The sequence below is a fragment of the Acomys russatus genome, chromosome 23, assembly GCF_903995435.1.
Source record: "Acomys russatus chromosome 23, mAcoRus1.1, whole genome shotgun sequence".
Classification (NCBI taxonomy): Eukaryota; Metazoa; Chordata; class Mammalia; order Rodentia; family Muridae; genus Acomys; species Acomys russatus.
The window spans coordinates 10753128-10775083 of NC_067159.1; the positions used below are offsets into that span (position 1 = coordinate 10753128).

General features: G+C 48.3%; 2 protein-coding genes across 3 annotated transcripts in view; both read right to left on the minus strand.

The window, feature by feature from the left end:
* The window catches only part of LOC127206625 (glutathione S-transferase Mu 2), an 80796-nt gene that overhangs the window by 20815 nt on the left and 38025 nt on the right, over nt 1–21956 (minus strand). The gene's annotated exons all lie outside the window — the stretch shown is intronic.
* LOC127206627 (glutathione S-transferase Mu 7) lies at nt 692–20340 on the minus strand. 2 transcript variants are annotated; one of them, XM_051165962.1, is made up of 8 exons: nt 4189–4332; nt 3832–3907; nt 3333–3397; nt 2964–3045; nt 2741–2841; nt 1623–1718; nt 1423–1533; nt 692–943 (listed from the first exon to the last, which is right to left on the minus strand). In XM_051165962.1, exons 1-8 carry the CDS (start codon nt 4222–4224, stop codon nt 854–856), a joined length of 657 nt encoding a protein of 218 aa, XP_051021919.1. In that variant the 5' UTR covers nt 4225–4332; the 3' UTR covers nt 692–853. The 2 variants fall into 2 exon arrangements, with proteins under 2 accessions (XP_051021919.1, XP_051021920.1); XM_051165963.1 differs by lacking the exons at nt 2964–3045; nt 3333–3397; nt 3832–3907; nt 4189–4332 and adding exons at nt 19445–19526; nt 19776–19840; nt 20277–20340.

Genomic DNA, 21956 nt, shown 5'->3' on the forward strand with positions numbered 1-21956 from the left:
TCTGGAACCCTGCATGGGAACCGCTGAGACCCTGACTCCCCTATAGCTTGCTCTTTTGTGTGGTTTTAAATACTTCAGGAGTCTGTGATGCGAATGTAGGACCGATGAAGGAGAAATGTGAGTAAACGTTTTATGCTAACAATGTCTACAAAAGCATGTGAGGTGCCACATGGCAGGTCTCCCCACTGGCTTTTGACTTAGAGACTTCAGAAGGACCAAAGCAATGGCCTTCAGTGTTCAAGATCATCTGGGGGGGGGGGGGGTTGCGTTCACTGGAACCAGGCTTCTCATAAGTTGTTTGTTGGTGTGACAAAATACCAAACAGAAACGACCTAAGGGAAGAATGATTTATTCTGGTTCGTAGTAGGAGATACAGCGCAAAGTGGCAGGGAAGGCAAATGATAGGAGTGAGTTATAGATGTCATGGTAAGTGTTGGTGTCCATACACCTTGCTCATATCATGCCTCAGGAAACAGAACACGTTGAAGAGGGGCTTGGCTCCAGAAGCCAAAGTCTATGCTCCTGGCAATTACTGTCGCTAGACCCTACCTGCCGGAGAGCCCACAGTTGCCCAAGATAGCCATCAACTGGGAAACGAGCATCTAAACACATGAGCCTCTATCTAAGGGACACTTTAGTTTTAGAGGCGTCCCTGGGGCTTGTAAGAGCCTGTGTGCACCGGGGATAGGATGAGCAAAGGAGAGCGGCTGAGGCTTGGGATCTGGATCGGGATGGAAGGAAAGAAGAAGGAACAGGTAGCTTGGGGGCTGCAGAGCTCCTGGTTGCTCCCTGGGGCTCCTGACAAACCAAGGGAATCAGGCATCTTTATCCTGCATCCCACCGTGTCAAGGCCCTACTTGCTGCCCCAAATGGCCATCTTTGTGAACACAGGTCTTGGGAGGAAGCGACTGGTCTTCATGTAGTCAGAGATCTTCTTCAGGCCCTGTGAGTGAGGACAGAGCAGGAACTCAGGTCAGTCAGTGGCCCCACTGGGCTAAGCAGTCCCACTCCAGGAACATCTTTCCCTGTAGGCTCTAGAGTCTAGAAAGGGTCTCTTCAGTTTCCTAGAAAGACTCTGCATTAGGATTTGTACCCACCATAGATTATATGCTTAGAAAACCCATTCTGGGGAGGTCCCATAACTAGCTTTTCCTTGTGACACAAAATGTCAAACGGGAATGTCCAATGGGGCTCACACTTCAATCTGCCCTATATAATTGGTTGTAATGATAAATTTTACCCAAGAGGCAAGGGTACTGAGCACAGGTCTTGCCAGAACGCAAGTGTTCAATAAACACTACTGCTTTTGTGGTCAGTTCCAGGACCAAGACCTTTTCAAGCAAGGGCTGAAGTGGGGGTGGGGGGGGGACAGCGGATATGGGGAGAATAGCCAAAAAAGGGGGGGTGGATTTAGGGCATCACCTCAAAGCGAGATATGAAGTCCTTCAGGTTTGGGAATGCTTCCAGGCACTTGGGTTCAAAGATTTGGTTCCTCTCAAGCATATCATAAGCAATGAAGTCCACAAAGGTGATCTGCCGGAGGTGGAGGGTGAGTGCAATGGGATCTGGTAACCTGGGAAGGATGGCAACTCCTCCCCCCCTCCCCTCCCCCTCCACTTTACCTTGTTGCCTGCAAACCAGGGCTGCTTGCCCAGGAACTCGGAATAAAGCCTCAGCATTCCAGGCAATTGCTCCAGGTACCCTGGCTTCAGCTTCTCCTACGGGGGAAAAAAAAAAACAAAACACCGTGACCACCGTCAGCCACAAGATTCTGGGCACAGGCTGGCCTCACAGGGCCACAAAGACCCCATTCAGGCTTTAGTTTATTGTGTGACTGTTGATTAGAGTCCTGCAGGCAGGAGACCTGTATCAGAGGTGAGGAGAAGCCACACAGGAGCACACTGACCCCGAGACTCACCGCAGATGCTCAGAACAACTCTTGTGGGTCACACAGGCCTGGGTGAGCCAGCTCTGCACTCAGATGTTAATGTGAAGCAAGTAACTAGAGCATTCTGGGAAAGAGGTCAATTGTTCTATACAGTAAAGTGGCAGGAGAAAGGTAGGACTTTGGTGCAGTTTCAAAAAGAAAAGGGAATCTGAGAAGGTAGAAGGGAAGAAAGAGAGGATAGGGCTGATAGGCCATGAACTGCCTATTGGGAACACGTACTTATCACTATGGGCATCCTGGACACGGCTCTGGGGCTCTAGCTGAGAGGAGCCCCCAGGTGATGGCTCCCTTTCCTTTGCAGGTTGCACCACTTTTTCTCATTGCTTGAATGTGTACCATAAAGCAATGATGACTTAAGCCAAGTGGAAGATATAAGCCAGGCCAGAAAAGGGTAGGCAGAGCTGAGAGATTCCAGACACAGTCTTTACTACGGAGCTACTGATGCTTGACTGTGGAGCACTTTGCTCCAGTGGCTAAAGGCAGAGAAACTCATTAGAGTTTCATCTGACAAGACTCTGAGGTTTGGGAGTCACTCTGTTGGCGTGTGTGTGTGTGTGTGTGTGTGTGTAGGGGTTGGCTTTGTTTAGGTGTTTTTGATTTTGAGACGGTATCTTGCTGTGTAACCAGGAAAGCCTTAACTTTAGTCCTTCTGTCCCAGCCTCCAAACTGTGCCACCATGGCTCCACTGGCAGCTCAGAACACCGTTTATAGGTGAGCAGCACTAAGACGTTTACATGTTATACACACAGAGCAGAAGAGGAGGCAAAGTTGCGAGCCCAGAGTAGGACTCACAAAGTCAGCATTGTAGCAAAGCCTCGCCAGCACCAAGCGGTTATCCATAATCTGGTTCTCCAGAATGTCCACACGAATCCTCTCCTCTTCTGTCTCCCCACCTGCGAAAAACACAGCACAGACTCACTCTCAACGTGCCATCCCAACTGGGCCGGGGGTGGGGCGTGGGGCTAGGGGTGGGGGGGTGGCCGCCGTTCCCCACCCTGCAGGCAGCCCCACTCACACATGTTGTGCTTGCGGCCGAGGTAGCGCAGGATGGCGTTGCTCTGGGTGATCTTGTGTGACCCGTCAATTAAGTAGGGCAGCTGGAAGGATGAGCAGGGATGGTTATATGAGATGTGAGGCCCTGGAAGTCCTTCTTTGGGTGAGGATGGACATGGAGCCCGGCACTCAGTATGCGCCTGGCATGGGAAGCCTCCTATGAAGATGCTGCACTCTGGATGAAGAGCTGGGATCCAGTCCATCACAGAGCGATGGAGTGCACAACCAGGGATGGGCAGGTGAACGCACACGAACCGACTCCCAGACCTTCTCATCTGTCTTAAACAAGGACACTGTCACCATGTCCAAACCTCCCTTTCCCTGCACCTACGTTAGGAAAGTCCAGGCCCAGCTTGAACTTCTCGATCAACCATTGGCTTTGGTCATAGTCAGGAGCTGTGGTGGACAAAATAATGGTGAAAGCAAAGGACCCATGTGTTCGAACCCCCTTCCCAAGACCCCTCCCCCCAGGACTCAGAGATAAGACTTTGAGGCAGGAGACCTGGAAGCTGTCTCACGCAGTCACACTGCAAGCTCTCAAAGACCCAGTTATGTTTGTCGGCGCTGTGGGCTCCTTCATCCCTAGAGCTTACAAACGATCTAGCCAGTTGCTAAGGAAATGGAACCTGGTTACAAATGCAGTGGACTCTCAAATCTTTCCTTAGCATCTTCCGTTGGTCAATCAAACCACACCCAAGGGTTCTGGAAGGGGTATAGTCTAGGTCCAGCAAAACAGAGGCTGAGCTGAGAAATGGGGTGCCTAGGCATGGGCTGCTGGCCACCAATGGGCAGGAGCTGGCCAGGAATCTGACTAGAAAGGATTCAGTCACCGTCCCCCATGGTGTATCTCTTCTCCTCATAGCTTGAGTCTGTGTATTCCAGGAGTAGGCGGATGGCATGGCCCAGCTGTGAGAGACCACCAGAGATGATGAGATTCTGTCCCCACTCCAGAGGAGTCCCCTTTCCTGACCTAGTTCCACCATCTCCATGCATGGACGGACACACACACACACACACACACACACACACACACACACACACACACACACACACCAGCAAGAGCATGCTTCAAGAGAGACAGAAGGCTCCAATAGTCCTGGAAAACAATCCTCTTCGGTAAACCCATCTACTGCATGCGTTCTTGCCCCTCCTCCAAGTCCTACCCTGCCTTCGTACCGCTCACTCACCCCACGGATGTCCCAGTAACCCAGTATCATGGGCATGGTGCTGTGGTCTGAACAGTCGGGCTCAGTGTCAGTCTGGCCTCGACTTTCCGAGAGCTGCCAGGAACAGAGGGACTTGGCTTTATCAGGTCTTCACACCGCCCTTCCCCACCCCCAGTTCTGACCAATACCAGAGCCTAGGAGCAGGGCCCGCCCCCCCCAGCCCCGCCCCTCAGAAACTGTAAAAGGCAGCCTGAGCTCAGATCCTATGGTGATGACTTGGCTGGACTTGCCTGCTCCGTGTTAGGGGCTCCGCTTCCTTCTGCTGTAGCGCTACTATTCTCTACCCTGTAGTCTAAATGTCAGCCACACTGCCCAGTGACTACGATTCAGAAGGACTGGACACCTGAGAAATGTGTCCTGAGGGCAAATTATTTTTTATATTGTGAATACATAAAAAATAAAGAACTGGTAAACGTAATAATGTAAATATATTCATGCATGCAAGATAACTTCATTTTGGAGCTGGGGGGGGGGGGGGGGAGAGCACACACTTGTGCGTGCACCCGCCCACAAGTGTGTGTGTGTCCGTGTATCCTGGATCACATGGTAAATGTATCCATTTTTTCCCTCAGTTTTTTATTTTGATATAACATTAGACTTTGAGAAAATTCACAGAAGAAAAAGTACACACTTATCACCTATGTACTGTATGTATCTGCTCCCTATTCAGGTGCCCTCCCTCAGCCTCAGTCCTCCCTAGCCCGCCTTTCCCTCTCTCTTTTTCTCCCCTCCCCTGACCATGGACTCTTCCTCATCATGAGTACAAAAGCTTATAACCAAGATTCCGTTTTCCTTCTCTCCAACACCATCCTGAGGGTGAGTAAGACTGAAGGAAAGGCAATTTATAATCATCTCTGCTGTGCTGACTCCCAGCCAGGCCATACAGGTGGACCAGTAATTTACGACAATCGCAGGAACACAGCTCTCTTTACAAAGCCTTGAAAACCTTGCTCCAAATTCCTGAGTAACAAGTGTCTTATGTTTCTTCTTTTTCCTTTTTTTTTTTTTTTAAGATGGCTTCAGAGTCTGGCCTTGGAACTCTTTGTAACCAGGCTGGCCAGAAATTAGTTTCAGTTCCTCAGCCTCAGCTCCCGAGGGCATGAGGCTCCATGCCTGTCTCGCTTCTCAGATGCGCCATCAACTCACTCAGATCTTGATTGTTTAAAACATACTTTGTGTTGGTTTTATTTTGTTGTGTTAAAATGTAGCTGAGAGTGAGAAGCCTTCCCTCATTGTACTGATGGTTTTTAGGCCTGATTGTTAGTAACTTGAGAATCTCAGTAATACTGAAGAGTAGACAAGATTCCAGCCACAAAAGGTGCCCTTCCTGCTCCAGAGACCTTGTGCAGGCACCTGCTCTAGGGGTCTCCTTTTTGGTCTTCCAGAACGCCAGTGAACAAGTTGGCCTTAGAGGCAATGGTGAAAGCCCCTGAGTATGACAGTCAAAGCAAGGGTGACTCAGGCTTTGTGGGGACCAAACAGGGCCATACGGGGGACCTCGCTGGGGAATTCTGCAGGTAACAAATGTCTCTGGAGCCCACGTGTTGGGAGTGTAGAGCTGACCACTAGAGAGGAGAGGATGGGAGTGGGCCCACCAGGCGCCTTAACACAACTCAATCACTGCTACACAGGACAGTCAGGCCAGGCTCAGGGGCAGTCACCACAGGAGGCCACTTTGTTGAGTGAAAAGAAGAAGTGGGGGATCTGAAAGACAAAAAGTGGAACAGGGATAAGGGAGAAAAAAAAATGGCCAGGTGAGACCTTGGGGTCAGGAAGAGGAAAGAAAAAGGAGAGAGAAGATATTGCCAGGGCTGCTACAGAGGGCCCCACAACATCACAGAGAAAAACAGGCTTCTCACCCCCACCTCTTGTCCTGTTGAGGTCCTAATTGTTGCCCCAAGTGTTCATATTTAGTGGCCATCATTGTGAGCACAGGTCTGGGGGAAGTAGGGCAGGGGTCTGCTCCAGGCCCTGTGAGTGAGGAAAAAGCAGGAAGGTGCTCCAGCCCTCATCCTCACTGGGCCTCTTATCTCTACTCCAAGGACAGCCTTTCCCTGTGGGTTCTAGAGGAAGCTCTCTGGAAAGCGAATTCTTCAATTTCCTGTAAAGAATGGAAGACTGAATGGGGCCGGGGGCGGGGGTGGGGCAGAGAGGCAGGGGTTGGAGGGGTTGGGGGGAGGCGGGGGGGGGGGGGGGTCTAAAACTCTAGATAGTCAGAAAACTCACTCAATAATCCTGCAGGATCTATCTGACCGTGCCTAGCTATCAGCAAGGAGGCAGTCTAGAGCGGTTAGGTGGCTTCCTCCTACTTACACAGCTCCTGTTCTGTGCCCTCTCTGCCCAGTCCCCTCCTGTCTTCCTACAGGAGACCCTCTCACTCCTTGCCTTCAGAGACTGGATCCTTTCTCAGAGGAAACGTCCTCGTTGATGATTCACACAGAAACTACCTGTGACGGGACAAGGACTTCCAGAACAGGCCCCTGCCGCAGGACAGAGAGTCCAGACCTGAGCCAGTGATTCAGCAAACCCTGGAGGAAAAGCACAGGGGGAGGGAGGGGCACCTTGGAATGCTGAGCCGGCTCTAATTAGCTCTCCTGAAAGTAGAGGTCCAACCTGTTCTTATATGGAGCCTCAGGCCAATCGCCCTGAGCCCGCCTGCTGCCTCACATCCAGCTCTGCTAACAGAGGACCGCGCAAAGAGACACTGGGTGCATTTTGTTCCCTCTTACCAGGAGAGACTGCTCAGATCATTTCTACAGTGTTCAGAGACCTGGAGTGACTATTATCAAGGAGTGAGGTGCAGGCAGCATCGGGCTACAGCCCTCATCCCCCGCCACCCCCACCCCTCACCCCCGTCTATCCTTCCCATGGTCATAGCGCCGCCACGGTTCACAGGATCACCATGACTACTATTCCTGGGTCAGAACCAGAGCCAAAGAGAATCTAAGGAAGCAGAACAGCACCAGACGGGAGAGAAGACTCAAGGCTACAAGCCTGATGTGCTGATGCCTCCAGTCCCCGAATCGCTAATGGAGTCGATTTCTGTATATATCAAGTGGGCTCTGAAGAACCCATGGCTAGCTGGGACATGAAGGCTACTGCGCCCTCCAGGAGCCAGGTGGTACCAAGGCTTGTGTGCCTCTTGCTCTCTGCTGCACTTAGTCACTGGATGGAGGGTCATCTTTGCATGACAGTCACTGAGCATCAGTGAAAATAAGTATATAACCTCATATCACTGATATAAAGCAAGACACTCAGAAAGTGAAGGAAGAAAGGCTTGAGAGGGAAGGAAATTGCCCCCATTTAATTACAGGATTCCAATCTTCCAACTAGGGGCCCGGAGAGACAGTTCAATGGCTAAGAGTGATTGCTATGCAGCCACTGAAGACTTGAGCTCTGGTCCTAGTGTCCAGGTAACAAGCTAAACATAGGTTCATGCCTATCTGTAACCCCAGCATTGAGGACTGGAGACAGGAGCATGGCTGGAGCTTGCTGGCTAAAAGCCCATCTGAGCTGAGCTACTGGGTTCAGGTAGAGACCCTGCCTCAAAGGAATAATGTGGAAAGTGCTAGAGGACCCCTAATGTCTGCACATGTCTTTTTGCTAGTGAGCGCGCGCGCGCACACACACACACACACACACACACACACACTTCCAACTGGACCTCCTACATGTCTCCTCAAATCTAGCACCAACTATACCCCTTGGGTCTCAGGGTTTCTCCAGTGGGGGATATGTCCGTAAGGTGCTCTGCAGAGGGAGTGTGAACACTGTCTGTCTTGTGACACTTCACCTCTATCCTTTGTCTCCACTTCCTAATGTCAAGTCTGGCATGAGCACCCCCTCCCAAGGATCCTGGACTGGGAAACACAGCTTGTGCATGACCTGAGGCCTTTCCTTTAATTCAAAACAGGGTTAGACACTGCCTGCTGGCCTCAGAATTTAGAGACCAACAGGGAAGGGCCCACACAGCCATCACTAGTTCTAAGTCCTTAAGCAAGTAACTGAATCCTTACACATGGCGTCCATATATGTCCAATGGGACTGGTAACTCCACCTGCCTGTGGAAATGTTCCTATGATTCAATTGACCCAAAGACCTAGGACATCAGCCCAAGTCATGGAATAAAGTGCTCAATAAGTAGTAGTTATTTTTCATTTCAGCTCCAGGTTTAGTAACAAACTGTGGAAAGAGATTCAGAGAGAAAACATCCACTTAAGAAGATAAGCGGTCCTCTACTGACAGGAATATGCGGTTGACCACCAGCTCACCGAGGCAGGGGGAGCAGGAGAGGAGATGCAGGGCCTGGAAGGCCATAAGCGTAACGGAGATCGAACACTCTGGGAACCATTTCAGGAGAGAGTTCAACTTTAATCAGAGAGAACAAAGGTTATATACCTTTTGGGGAGTGGGTGGGTGGGTGGCTTCCAGGATAGGCATTCATAATTGGCTGAAACCAGGCATTTTAAGGATACTTGTTTTACATTGGGCGGCACACTTCTATCATATGAAGGGGGACACAGTACCTAGTTATCCTACAACAACAGGGAGGGGAGAGCTAGCAGGCAGCTGTGTCAAGGGCCATAGATCAAATGTGGTGAGGGGCATCTATGCCTAAAGACTCTCCAGATGGAGTCAGGCAGAGAGCTGGAGGCCCTGCTGGGGAGAGGGAGTCCTACACCTAATGCTGAGCTCAGAATGGCTATTTGGACTGAGAGGACTGCACCCTCAAACAGCGGGGGGTCCTTCCAGCAGGAATGTATACAGAGGTATAACACCAAGAAATATATGTAACAACGTCTATCATAAGGAAGAACAGTAGCATGGATATTCTGCAGACCGAAAGGAGGGCTAGCCAGCCACTGGATCCTCAAAAACAGTAACTCCATATTTCATTTCACCCTTTCCTCAGCTTCTGTCGACCATCGTGGCTCCTCAGGACCTGAAAGAAAAGTCTCATCATCTCAGTGAGGCACTCAGGCACACTGGCTTCCTTTTATCTAAAGCAGAAAATTATTGTCACCACCCTCAGACACAAGGTGCCCAGCAGAGGAGGACACACTTGACAGCTCTCTACTTGCCCCAGTCTGACCAGGGTGAGCAGCTGTCTTTCCCAAGACTAGAAATTAGCAAGTTTGCAAATCTCACTGTAAATAATGGCATGTGCTGGGCTCCTCTTGGGACCAGATCCCTGTGTCAAGAGTCCAAGCAAAGACAAATCCCCAGATGTGTCAGCACCTCACACATATCAACAACAAGCAACCTATGGGTGCATATTGCTAGTTGGCAAGTCTGGATGCCAACACTGGACGAAGTAAAACCTAAAAGTGCTTGTTTGGGTTCAAAGGTCAAAATCCAGTTTGATGCGGATGCAGAAGAATGAATAAACACTATAGAGTTGGGGAGAAATGAAGGCTCAAAGTGAGGAGAGAGAGAGTTCTAGACACCGGCTCTCCTCTCTGGGAACTGAAGATCCACTCTGGGAGAACCCACTCTAGCCTATCATTGGTGGCTCTGAATAATAGTGCGCCCTTGATACAGCTGGTTGTTCTGAGGGGCTCTGAGGCAGCATGTGTGGAGTGTGCTGGATTGTGAACCTGTGCAGATGCCAGAATCCCAACTCAGCGACCCAAATCCTACCTGGTCAGTCAAGGATGAGGAAGGAGATGACGCAGAACATCTGGGATGTAGCAGCCCTGAGATGTGGCCACCTGAGTTGATTGCTTTAAAAATGTCACCGGGCAGGGCGTGGTGGCGCACGCCTTTAATCCCAGCACTCGGGAGGCAGAGACAGGCGGATCGCTGTGAGTTCGAGGCCAGCCTGGTCTACAAAGTGAGTCCAGGATGGCCAAGGCTACACAGAGAAACCCTGTCTCGAAAAACCAAAAAAAAAAATAATAATAAAATAAATAAAATTAAAATTAAAATGTTACCAAGCTGCCGTCTAGAACCACCTGAGCAGGGAGCCCTAATTAAGGAATTGTCTTGATTTCTTTAAATCATGTAGACAGACTTACTCCAGTTTCAAGAAAGGGACCAGAGGAGAGGATGAAAGATGATTCCCCCCTTTGCTGGATTGGTCTTCTGTGGTGTTTTGAATAAGAATGGCCCTGGTTTGGGAAAGATTAGGAGGTGTGTGGCCTTGTTGAAGAAGTGTGTCACTAGGGACTGGCTTTGAGGTTTCCAAAGCCCACACCATTCCCAGTTAGCTTTCTCTCTGCCTCTTGCTTGCAAATAAGGAATTAAGCACTCAGCTACTGCTCCAGGGCCATGCCTGCCTGCTGCCGTGCTCCCAGCCTTGATGGTCATGGATCCACTCTCTGAAATTGTAAGTGAACTGCGTCTTCTATAAGTTGCCTTGGTCATGGAGTCAATAGCAGCCAAAGAAAAGTAGCAAAACACCTCTCCTCTCGCCACTGAGTTAATTTACCCTGTTGCTGCTGATGCTGATTTCTTTGTTGATGTCAGAACCAGTGTTTCTGGGCTTCCAACAGTGACTGAGGACCCTCAGCTCTGTAGGAACCTTCCAGCTCTTTGCTGGCACCAGATTGGAACTGCCGAGGCATTGCAGGACCCTGAACTGAACAACTGCTGGATTCTCAGGCTCTCAGGTGTGAGACACTGGTTTCACTAGTTCAACTTAATCTCACACATGTGCAGCCCACATAATAATAATAATAATGAATATTTAGTTCTTTACCTCAGATAAACCCAGGGCTTGGCCATAGTCCTCCACAACCTGCTGTCAGCCCCATTCACACATACTGTGCTTGGTACATGGTAGCACAAGATGATACAATTTTAGGTGATCTCATGACTGCCATACATAGCACACTGTACCTCAACAATGGGATGTGTCTGGCCTCTGTCTCACCTGCATAGGGGAATTTCTTGCCTCCATTTGGGCTTGTTTTTTCTCTCTCTCCTTCCCATACTTTGAGATATAACTTTATCTAAGGACAGCAGGGTCAGGGCACACAGGCAAGGAGCTTGTCTCTCCCTCCCTCAAGGGCCCTTGCAGATAACATAGCTCTAAACAGAGGACTACAAGTAATCACTGTCCTATCACAATTTAACTAGGCCCTTTGTTCTCCCAGAAGCCCTTCTCCGGAAATGTCCTTGGGGCTTTTCAACAAGAAACACAGAAACACACAATCTCTTAGCTTAGTTAGGTGGTATCAGCTGACCTTGAGCCCATTTTCTCTTGTCACACTAGTCTCCCTTTCCAGTTGTCCTCACAGGGACACGCCTTAAAAGACCCCACTCTGCTGTGTTTTCCCTTTTCTTTTGTGTGTTGATAAGGCTCTTGCCTGAAAGGCAGTTTGACTCAACACTTCTCTCTTGAGCCCCCTTCTCCTTTCAAACCCTAAAACCCAACAGAGAGGAAGCACCCAGGGGAATGGAGGACCCACAGATGGAAGGAGGTTGACACCTTGAGAGACTCCATGGTGCGAGCTGCCCAGTCCCCTGGACCCTTCCCCATAAGAGAAGACAAATTGGGCACAGGTCCTTGCAGATATATAGTCTCAGGCCCCTTCATGTCACAATCTCTGCCTCTCACCCACCAGGAAGTGAATCCAGTGCCTGCCTTACCCCTGACAATCATAATATTCTGCCTAAGTACTTTGGGCACATACACACACACAAACACACAGACACACACAGACACACACACACACACACACACATGTTTATGTGAGTGTTCATGAATTTCAAGTTACTCTGAGTATGTATACAGAAAAGAAATTTGGTATGTCCTATAGTAATTACCTTCCTCCTTTTTCCTTTAAGGAACTAATTTCTAACAGTCAAATGTCCACAGAAGCTTTAGTAGTTCATATTCCTAGGGGCCAGGCAAAAGTAGGTCACTCCACATAATCGCCAAGCCTGCCATCGTCTGCTGCTTGAGAGTGGGTAACGTGATGGGTGGGAAGCATGTCTTCAGTGTAGCTTCATTTTATGTTTATCCAATGATTATTACTTTTGAGCAACTTTTATGAGCTTATTGACAATCATATATCTCCTCTAGAAAAACGTCTATTCAAGTTTTTTTGCCCAGGTTTGGGATATTTGGTTTTCTCTTTGTTGCAATAACCTGTGCGTACTGGTATCTTCAATAGAACACAGCCAGACGGAGTCATTATGTCAAGTATGACGTCCAGCAGAGGTATTAAAAAGGACTAGGAAAGGATGGGAGATGGCCATGTCTATAAAGTACCTGTATGCCATGCAAGCACAAGGACGTGAGGTCAGTCATTTGCACAGGTCAAGCCAAGTGCTGTGATATGAATTTATGATTCCACAGCTGGGGAGAGGGAGACTGTCTGGACTTACTCTGTAGACAGCTTAGCCAAACCAGTGAGAGCCATGTTCAGTGAGGGATCTTGTCTCAAAAAGTAAGGAAAAGAGAACTTGAGGAAAAAAACTGATACCAACTGCTGACCTCTACATGCACACACACATGCACCCATGTATGCACACACACACACACACACACACACACACACACACACACACATACACATGAATATACACACGAACATACTCACAAGGCTAGGAACTATCAACCATTCATGGAAAGTATTTTCTAACCTCTGATATAAAATGATAATAATATTAGCTTGGCTTTAATATTTCTATTTAACTCTCATATAGTCCTATTAACTTATCTTTTTCCTGTTATTTCATCTGTGTTTAATAAAGGTTTGGCTTAAAAAATGATTTCGACCTTACCAGACTATAAATATTTCTCTTCAATGAACTCTTTTCTTACAAACTTTACCTTTTAATTGGTCACTTATTTCACAGTGGCCCTCACATCTACCTGTGAGTGCTTATTTCTTAACTACTGTGTTGGCGCTGTTTTTTAACAATTAAACTTTATTGTACAACCTAACTATCTTACACAAGAGGGAAAAAAGGTTAAAAGGAAACAAGAGTGAACCTTCTGGTATCTGTTTCATGGTATGGGTCCCTAGGTGTCTCTCGCCTGTGTGTTGGTCTGGCCTGTTCGTTGATTCTTTTTCCGATCCATGTGTGTTCGAGCTTAATCCGAACCTGTTGTCTCTTCTAGTCCTCTCTGTCTGTCTGTCTCTCACATGTAAGGGCCGGTCTTCTCCTCTCATCAAGGGTTGATTAGAAACACAATAATCCAGGTGGAGTCCCCAGTCTGCTTCCCGAATTTCAGGCCCAGGATGGCTCCACCCAATCGATCTCAAGGTTAATCTCAGGGAATATCTGTGGTGTGTCCAAGGGCAAAGCCCACCAAGGCTGTTTTTACCTGTGACAAAGCTTACAATCTTTCCCACACATCCCCCTTTAAAAAAAATAAGAACTACACACACACACACACACACATATAATCATTAGGTAGCAAATACATTACCAAATCTTTTTATTTTTGTTAACCTGGGAGAAAGTATTTCACTGTCTTACCAAAGAGAGTCCTTTCCATTTATGAGAAATTGTAATTATCAATCTATAAATGTGTTTTTAATTCTTAAACTAAAGTTTTTAGTAACACTGTGGCTATCTAGGTTTTAATCTCATCAGAGACCCAAGAAGGAAATTTTATCTAATAAAAAAAGTGCTGGTGGGCAATTCTTAAGTGTGGATAGGACAGAGAGAGCAGACTGCTTGGACAGTCACCGGATTTTTTTCTATCATTGGGGCAATCAGTCTTTAGCCTTGTCAGCCCAAAACATCCAACAAACTGTATTTTGAAGCAGGAATTCCAACAGTTTGGTCCACCTAGTCTCTTTAAAGCTGGACAGTCAACCTTTTAGCATCACTGTTGATTATATTGGACAGTCTGCCTGTCATTAGCAGTAGAGATAAGAGTAGTTTCTCAGTCCAGTGACCATTTTGTCACCCTCGTCTCTTGATGTCTTTATTTTTAATGATGTATATGGAGATGTGGCCAGGAGTGGATGCCTCTCTCTATCAGGAAAGCCCTCATCATTAAATATCATATTTTGTGGATCTTTGAAGAGTTTGAAGACCAAACTCTCTATTTTTACAGTTATCAATCTATTTTTTGAAGATATATACAAGAAATTAAATAAACCTGCTCTATGACAAAGTAAGTTAGTATCTAGTAAGACTTATAGGTAACTAAATACCAACTTTTATCTTTGGTCTTTTTGAACAGATTATTAATAGTTTTTGTAAGACATTACTTTTTTGAATGAGTACCACATGAATGATACATTAAATAAACATTGGACAAAATGATCGTAAGTTTTTAACATACAATATATAATATTTTGTCAACATATAACATACAATACATAAGGCAAAAAATGAATAGCAATATAAATTTAAGTTTTTATCAATGTGAAGCAAAAGTTGAATAAAATAGCCTTAAATTTTCATCAATCAAAAGTCTTAAATTTTTATCAATCTATAATACCAATGTAAGATTTTTTTAAGCTAGTAGTTTCAATAATCTATCTTTTTTTTTTTTATAAACCTATAAGACAAGAGCCCAGCAGGGCTATCCTCCAACTGTCCCAAGTTACAGGCAGGTCGCAGGAAGTGCTTGGTGAGAGCTAGAATCCACAGTCTGGCTGCCATCGAGGGTCGTGCTCATTAGATGCTTCTTCGATGACTCTGGCTCCTTTGTGGGTGACCTGATGGCACTTCTAATCACACCCTGATGCTCTAGAGCCTAGGAAAGTACCTGACCATGTCCCAGGTCAGTTGTAGCCTCGTAAGTGCTTAGGTTAGAGACAGCTTCTGGGTTAGACGAAAACTTCTCCACATGGACCTTTGTACCTCATGCTATGCTTTCTCAGGAGTTCTGACTCCAAAGCCCAGCATAAGCATATCTGAAAGCAAGTCTTGGCAATTTCCTGAACATTGACAGTATGCCAACACTGCCAGACACACCAGCAAGGCCAGGACCATCCCTCAACGAGCCAGTGGTTGAATTTGTTGAAGATTCCCGCAACACAATTACCAACAGTAAAGAACATTTACAGCAAAACATCTTGGAAAGAGAGATGACTTCTGTGTGAGGGTAGATGTTGAACCTAGAGCCTGCCCAGCCTCTGCACATCAGCCTGGCACCTCTCTGGAGCAAGATTCCCAGGTACACGCGGCCAGTAGAAGCACTGAACATGCAGGGTGACAAAGAGGAATGCTAGTATAAAAGGTACATCCTCCTGTAAGATCCCAAGTGAATACCATCAGGAGACAGCATGATCTCTCTCTCTTTTTAAAAAGATTTATGTACATATATATATATATGTACATATGTATGTATGTATGTATGTATGTATGTATGCATATGAGTCTGTTTGTCTATGTTCATGTACACCAACTAATTGTGAACCCAAGCACACAGCAGAGAGCATCTGATTCCTTGGAACTGGGGTTATGGGCCATTGTAAGCCATCATGTGGGTGGGAGCAGGTCCTATGCAAGAACAGGAAATACTCTTAACAGATTAGCCATATTTCCAGCCGCATGTGTATGACCATACTTCCTGCTTGCCTAAGAGTCTCCCACCACCGTGTTCCCATCACCTAGTCATCTTTGTAAACAACAGAACAAAGACCACCCAGCTATATCGAGGCAGCCGCCCCTGAGAATTACAGACAATAAGACAGGACACAGAGCAAGTGTGCCTCACACTTTATTAGATATCAAACAAGGCTGGACCATCCCGCTCTGGAGACTGAGCCTGCATACCAGGGAACAAGGCATCAGCTGAGACGCTCAAAGCACAGGGAAAGATTGTCTGGTTAGAAACATGACGTAAGGGATAAAGGAAGAAATTGATTTTGCTGAGGACAGGGAGCTGAAATTTGGAGGCTTGAGTGATGGAGGCTGTGTAAAAGGAGAGACAAAGAGTTCTTGCAGAGGGGTAGGTAATGAAAAGGGAGAGAAAGAAATGGGAAGGAAGGCTGTGATTGTAGCAAGACAGTTTCTGGAAGCCAGCAGTGGCTGAGTTAGTGTCCAGGGCAATGACTGGCAGTGCAGGGCCCTACTTATTGCCCCATTTGGCCTGCTTCAAGTACACAGGGCTTGGGAGAAGTGGTTGGTCTCATATAGGCAGAGATCTTCCTCCAGGGCCCCTCTGCAAGTGAGGAAGGAAGGAGGAAAGCAGGCCCTCAGGTCTACAAAACCAACTCTAGAAGCATCCAAGAGGCTCAAAATCCAGGCTTCTAGAAAAGCCACCCAACCACCCTGCACAAAATCACTTTCCCCCATCACCATCTTCAGCAGGGATGCTGAGGTACCCAAAGGTTAAGACACTACCTCATTCACCCATGGCTGAGAGGGTCAGCCTAGCTCTGTGGCTGCCTCTCTGCTCTCTGTGCACTCCCCTCCTGCCTCCCATAGGGGGCACTGTCACTCCTGGCTGCACTGACATGCCTATAATGAAAAGAAGCAAGGATCCAGAAAAACCAAAAGGGCTTGCATGTGTGGCCTGGAAGAGAGCCCAGGTCCCACCCAGGGATTCAGTGACTCCTGAGTGTAAGTGGAGAAGGCTGAGGGGAAAGCAAAGCAAGGAGTGGCAGCCAGCCCCACCTGGTCACCTGAAGCTAAAAACATCTCCACCTGAGCCCTGAGCACAAACTCCCTGAGCCCCACCAAGCTCCTCTCTAACTCTGATGCAGTAGAGTGTGTTACAGGACACCTCAGCTGAGAATACAGGGGTCACGTCTAAAGATCAGTAGAGAGCCACAGCTACCAGCCCCCGACAAGCCACAGCACATCTGTGCTGGAACACTGGCCTCTGCACTCCACACACACTCTCCTCCCCAGCCAGGCCAGCTCTTGCACGCTCCCAAGGCCACTCTATGTGGGCCAGAACCAGAGTGATGAGAACAAACTAAAAAGAAATACATCCCTTTATGGGGAGTGGGGAAGGAGAAATGCTTCCAGGCCGAGATCTGTTGTTACCCTAATGCCTCCAATATGCAAATCTGGAAAAAAGTACATTTGTTCATGCCAAACTGGAGAGTTCACTGTAGCCCATGATTAACTGTGATGTGAGGGCCAGGAAAACATTAATATCACAAGCATCTCACAGCCCATTGTGCCCTGTGGCTACCAGCTTCGCTCACTCCTAGGATGAAGGGACATTTTTTGCATGCCCTGCTTCTGGGCCTGCTTCTGGGCCTCACACTGAGGAAAATTCCAAAGAATCTGAATAAAAATCAAATTATGACTTCATTTCATGACAAAGAGAGGGAGGAAAGTGCACACCCACCAACAGAACTCAAGATAAAATCTTCCACGGGAACAGCCCAGGTCAGCAACACGACTGACTATACCCATCCAACATGACCTCTGAGTATGTCTTGGTCCTGCACACCAGTCAGCCTTTGTCTCAGCCTAATGCTTGCAAAACACACACATTCCTCACATGTTACACATACCAGAAATTCTGGGCAGGAAACCCAGGCCATACAAAGGCCTGATTTACTTTTTGGAACATATCAGGAAGAGACACTGAATGCTGCCTTTAGAAGCCAGAGGCAGCCAGGGACCTAGAACAGTCTCTACTAGTAGTAGCCTTGAGCAAGCAGCTTACCCCCATTCACCCCCCCCCCACACACACACACACAGTCAGTTTCCTTATATGTCCAGTGAGTCAGCTAATTTTATCCAGATTGCCTGCCCGTTACAATGACAAATTGAGTCCATGGGTCTAAGAGCCTGAGCACGGGGTCCTGGCAGGAAGCCAGCCCTCAGTAGAGCCTTGGTTTTTCTTCCTTTAACCCTCAGGATGAGGGAAGCACCCTGGGAAGGGAAAGGGAAGGACATCCCAGAGGAAGAGGATGGGGGTGGGTGGGGGGTGAGGAGGGCATCACCTCAAAGCGGGCCACGAAGTCCTTCAGGTTTGAGAATGCATCCAGGCACTTGGGCTCAAATTCACGGTGCTGGTCAAGGACGTCATAGACAAGGAAATCTGCGAAGGTGAGCTGCAGGCAGTGAGGGTCAGTGGGATGCCATCTGGTAACCTGGGAAGAATGGCCAGTCCTCTGCCTCACTGTCACTGTTGCCCTCTTTACCTTGTTGCCTGCAAACCATGGCTGCCTCCCCAGGAACTCGGAGTAGAGCATCAGCTGAGCTGGGAGGCCCTTCAAGAACTCCGGCTTCCGTTTCTCCTAAAGTAGAAAACAGTTGTCACAGCCCTTATACAGACCCTCAGGGAGAAAGTATGCCTTCTCCAGGCTGTGCAAAGGAGCAGGCACCTTCCTCTCACTAGGCCTGCACCACTTAATGTCTCACTGTTTTAATAAGTAAACTCCTGTTTGGTGGCAGGCTTCACCTCTCAGGGGTGACCGGAAGTTAGATGGGAAATCCACTCGGGCCCTGAATCTGTCATGAGTGGCCTCATCTAACCTAGGACTTCAGAGGTAGCTGGCAAGTTCTTGACTCAGAGGTTCATTAGAAAAGCAAAGTATTTAACAATTTCAAGAAAAGAGACAAAGGGATTTCTACAAGATGGCACAAGAAGAGAATTGGAGTACAGTGGACGCAGTTGAGCAGTGTCCGATGTTGAAAGGAACAGTGGTCTTCTGGCTGACCATGAGCTGCCTTGTAGCTAGAGGCCTGGATTTTTTTTTTTTTTTTTTTTTTTTTTTTTTTTTTTTTTTTTTTTTTCCCTGCTAAGGACTCAACTCTGGGAAAACTGTTGGGTGGGTTTCTACATATTCATGACCTCCCCCCACCACCCCCCCCCAGCTTTCATCCGTGAACTTCAGGAGTGGTAGTTGGTACATGGCAGTGTCAAGGCCAAAGTTGAAGAGAATTGAACATATGAATTTACTATGTAGGACATGAATTCCCAACCACTGGTGTCATGACAATACCTCGAGATTTCTTGAAATTGGTATGTGGCGTTCATTGACAAAATGAGAAGGCCAAAGTGTTGGCTGAATGAGGAAGCTTGACAAATCAGTAGGGCTGGGTTCAATTTCCAAAGAGGACAAGAGTGGGTATGGAGACAGGTCCTTAACTCCTCCTGCAAACCCCTTTCTATGGCATACGGCGGGGACTCACAAACTCGGGGCTGTAGCAGAGCGTGCCCATCTGAATGCGGGTGTCCATGACCTGCTTCTCCAAGATGTCCACACGAATCTTCTCCTCCTCTGTCTCCCCACCTGCAGCACACACACAGACTCACCCTCAGCATCCTGTTCCAGCCAAGCTCAGAGGGATGGCTTCTGTCCCCGACCCTGTAGGCAGCCCCACTCACACATGTTGTGCTTGCGGCCAAGGTAGCGCAGGATGGCGTTGCTCTGGGTGATCTTGTACGGCCCATCAATTAAGTAGGGTAGCTGGAAGGACAAGCAGGGACAGTGAGATGGGATATGGGGTCCCTCCATCCCTTTTGTGGGTCAGGACAGATGTGGGGCCTGCCGTTCAGTGTGCATGGAAGAGCTGGGACATGGCCCATCACAGAAACACTGTGCAACCAGCAGGAGTGGGAGGAGAAGAGCAGAAACACTGATGCCAAACCCTTCAGGCAGGCAAGATGAGGTGAGAGCACCACGCCTTCCCCCAAACCTCCCCTTCCCTGCACCTACGTTAGGAAAGTTCAAATCCAGCTTGTGTTTGTCATTCAGCCACTGGCTTCGGTCATAGTCAGGAGCTGTGGTGAACAAGATGGTGTGAAAAGAAAGCTCCGTATCTAAAGCCGCCTTCCCCAGAACCTTCCAAAGAAAACAAGGGCAGGACCCTTCGTACAGGGAATATGCAGTCTGACCCAGTAAGTCTTTCATCCCAAAGCTTTACACTTGAACAGCGCTTTCATGGCCATAGGTCTTTCATGACTAAGACTCACAGAAGCCCTAGGCCATTACAGGGAAAACTTCACCCGATTATACTCAGAAAAGGGCCAGCATCCCACTCCCAAGATCCTGTATTGAAAAACAAAGCTGCACCCTCAAGGAGGTTTCTAGGAGGGATCAACCCTGGGTTCATCTGGAGGAAAGCCACTGAGCTGAGAAGGCAGGAACCAGGGCAGAAGCTGCTGGGCACCAATGCACAGAAGCTGGGGAAGGGTCTGAACAGAAGAAGGTCATTACCATCCCCCATGGAGTATCTCTTCTCTTCATAGCTTGTTTCTGTGTACTCCAGCAGCAGGCGGATGGTGTGACCCAGCTGTGAGAGATGGCAGGTAAAAAAAAAAGTCATAGTCAGTGAGAGCCCCAATGTGTGATTTCACCTCCTCCGGGAAAGCCTTCCCAGTTTTTACTAAAAAAGAGTGGTGGAGGAGAGAGGGAGGGATGCAAGGAGAGAGGGCAGACTGGGCAGAGTCTGACAGAGACAGGTAGAGAGCCCAAGGAAAACCCATGAGAATCTTTTTCCTGGAACCAAGGCTGCAGCTTTGTGCCCGTCCCACCTAGCAGCCCAGCCTTCCACTCACTCCACGGATATCCCAGTAACCCAGAATCACGGGCATGGTTTCCATTCCAGCCTTGGAGACTGCAGTCAGGCCCGAGGAGACTCCACTCTGAGATAGCAGCTCTCAGGGTGAGGATGACTCTGAGGGCAACTAGGGAGCAGCTCTGGCCCGCCCCTAAAGGAGCCAACCCACTATAGGGGAGTAAAAGCCAATCCAAGGCCAGGGGATAAAATCAGAGGCTGGTCTGAGCTCTCAGGTACCCAAGGCAATGATTGGCAGGCCAGGTCCCATCTGCCCCCTGCTGGATCCTCAGGCAGCATCCCACATAGGACCTGTTCTGCCCACCTCCTTTCCTTGTGGATGGGTTTTCATACTTAGACTGTGGGCATCCCTCATTCAGGGAGGCTCAGATCTCAACACATGGATAAAAAGGCATTCCCTCAGCCTGAGAGTCTGTTCTTGTACCCATCACTGGAAGAAAGGGCTCAGCCAGTCTGACAAACTCCAGATTTTATTGTTCACACAACCTGGAGGTACAGGAGCAATGCAGTGGGAATGGCCCAGGACAGGGCCAATATAGAAGAGAAAACAGTCTCTGAGTTTCTTTTGGGGGGGACCTGGGGGCTGTTCACAGGTCCTACTGCTGTAACAAATGCCATGACCAAGGCAGCGGGCAGAAGAAAGTGTTTAAATGAGGGTTTACAGTTTCAGAGGGTGAGTCTACTACCATTGGTGGCAAGGAGCGTGGCAGCAGGCAGGCAGGCGTGGTGCTGGAGAGGTAGCCGAGAGCTTAAATGTGACCCACAAGCAGGAGCCAGAGAGAGAGAAAGAGAGAGAGAGTGCTAACTGGGAATGATATGTGTTTTTGAAATCTCAATTCACACACACACACATACACACACACACCCATTGACACACCTCCTCCAACAAGGCCACACCCCCTAATCCTTCCCAAACAGTTTCACCAACTGGGGTCCAAGCACTCAAACATGAGTTATAGTGAGTATTCTCATTCAGATTACTAAAAGGATCCAGCCCTTTGGTCATCAAGCTAGTGACTATATAACCTAATCAGTACTTTGGCCATGTTTGTGAGGCAAATCCAAGAATCGAACACAGAGGATTTGGGAAATTGAAAGGCTCCCACCACCATGGGCAGAACCCCAGACCCAACAGCACAGTGGCCAGGAGGGACCAGACACCTCTCCTGATTCTAAGGGACAACAGAATGCTGTCTAGAACAGACCTGGAAGGACTCTGCAGAAGACCCAAGTGCCTAAGAGTCAAACTCTCAGCTGTCCAGCTCACCGGTTTCAGCCAAGCTCCTGACTTACATGGGTCTGGGTTTGAGAGGGTGACT

Excerpts from the sequence above, each read along its gene's own strand:
- LOC127206627 (XM_051165962.1), bottom strand. The coding sequence starts at position 4,224 with ATGCCCATGATACTGGGTTACTGGGACATCCGTGGG. Across the intron at positions 3,046-3,332 it reads TGGGCCTGGACTTTCCTAAC|CTGCCCTACTTAATTGACGG; the intron begins GTAGGTGCAGGG and ends TCATCCTTCCAG. Across the intron at positions 944-1,422 it reads ACTTCATATCTCGCTTTGAG|GGCCTGAAGAAGATCTCTGA; the intron begins GTGATGCCCTAA and ends CCTCACTCACAG.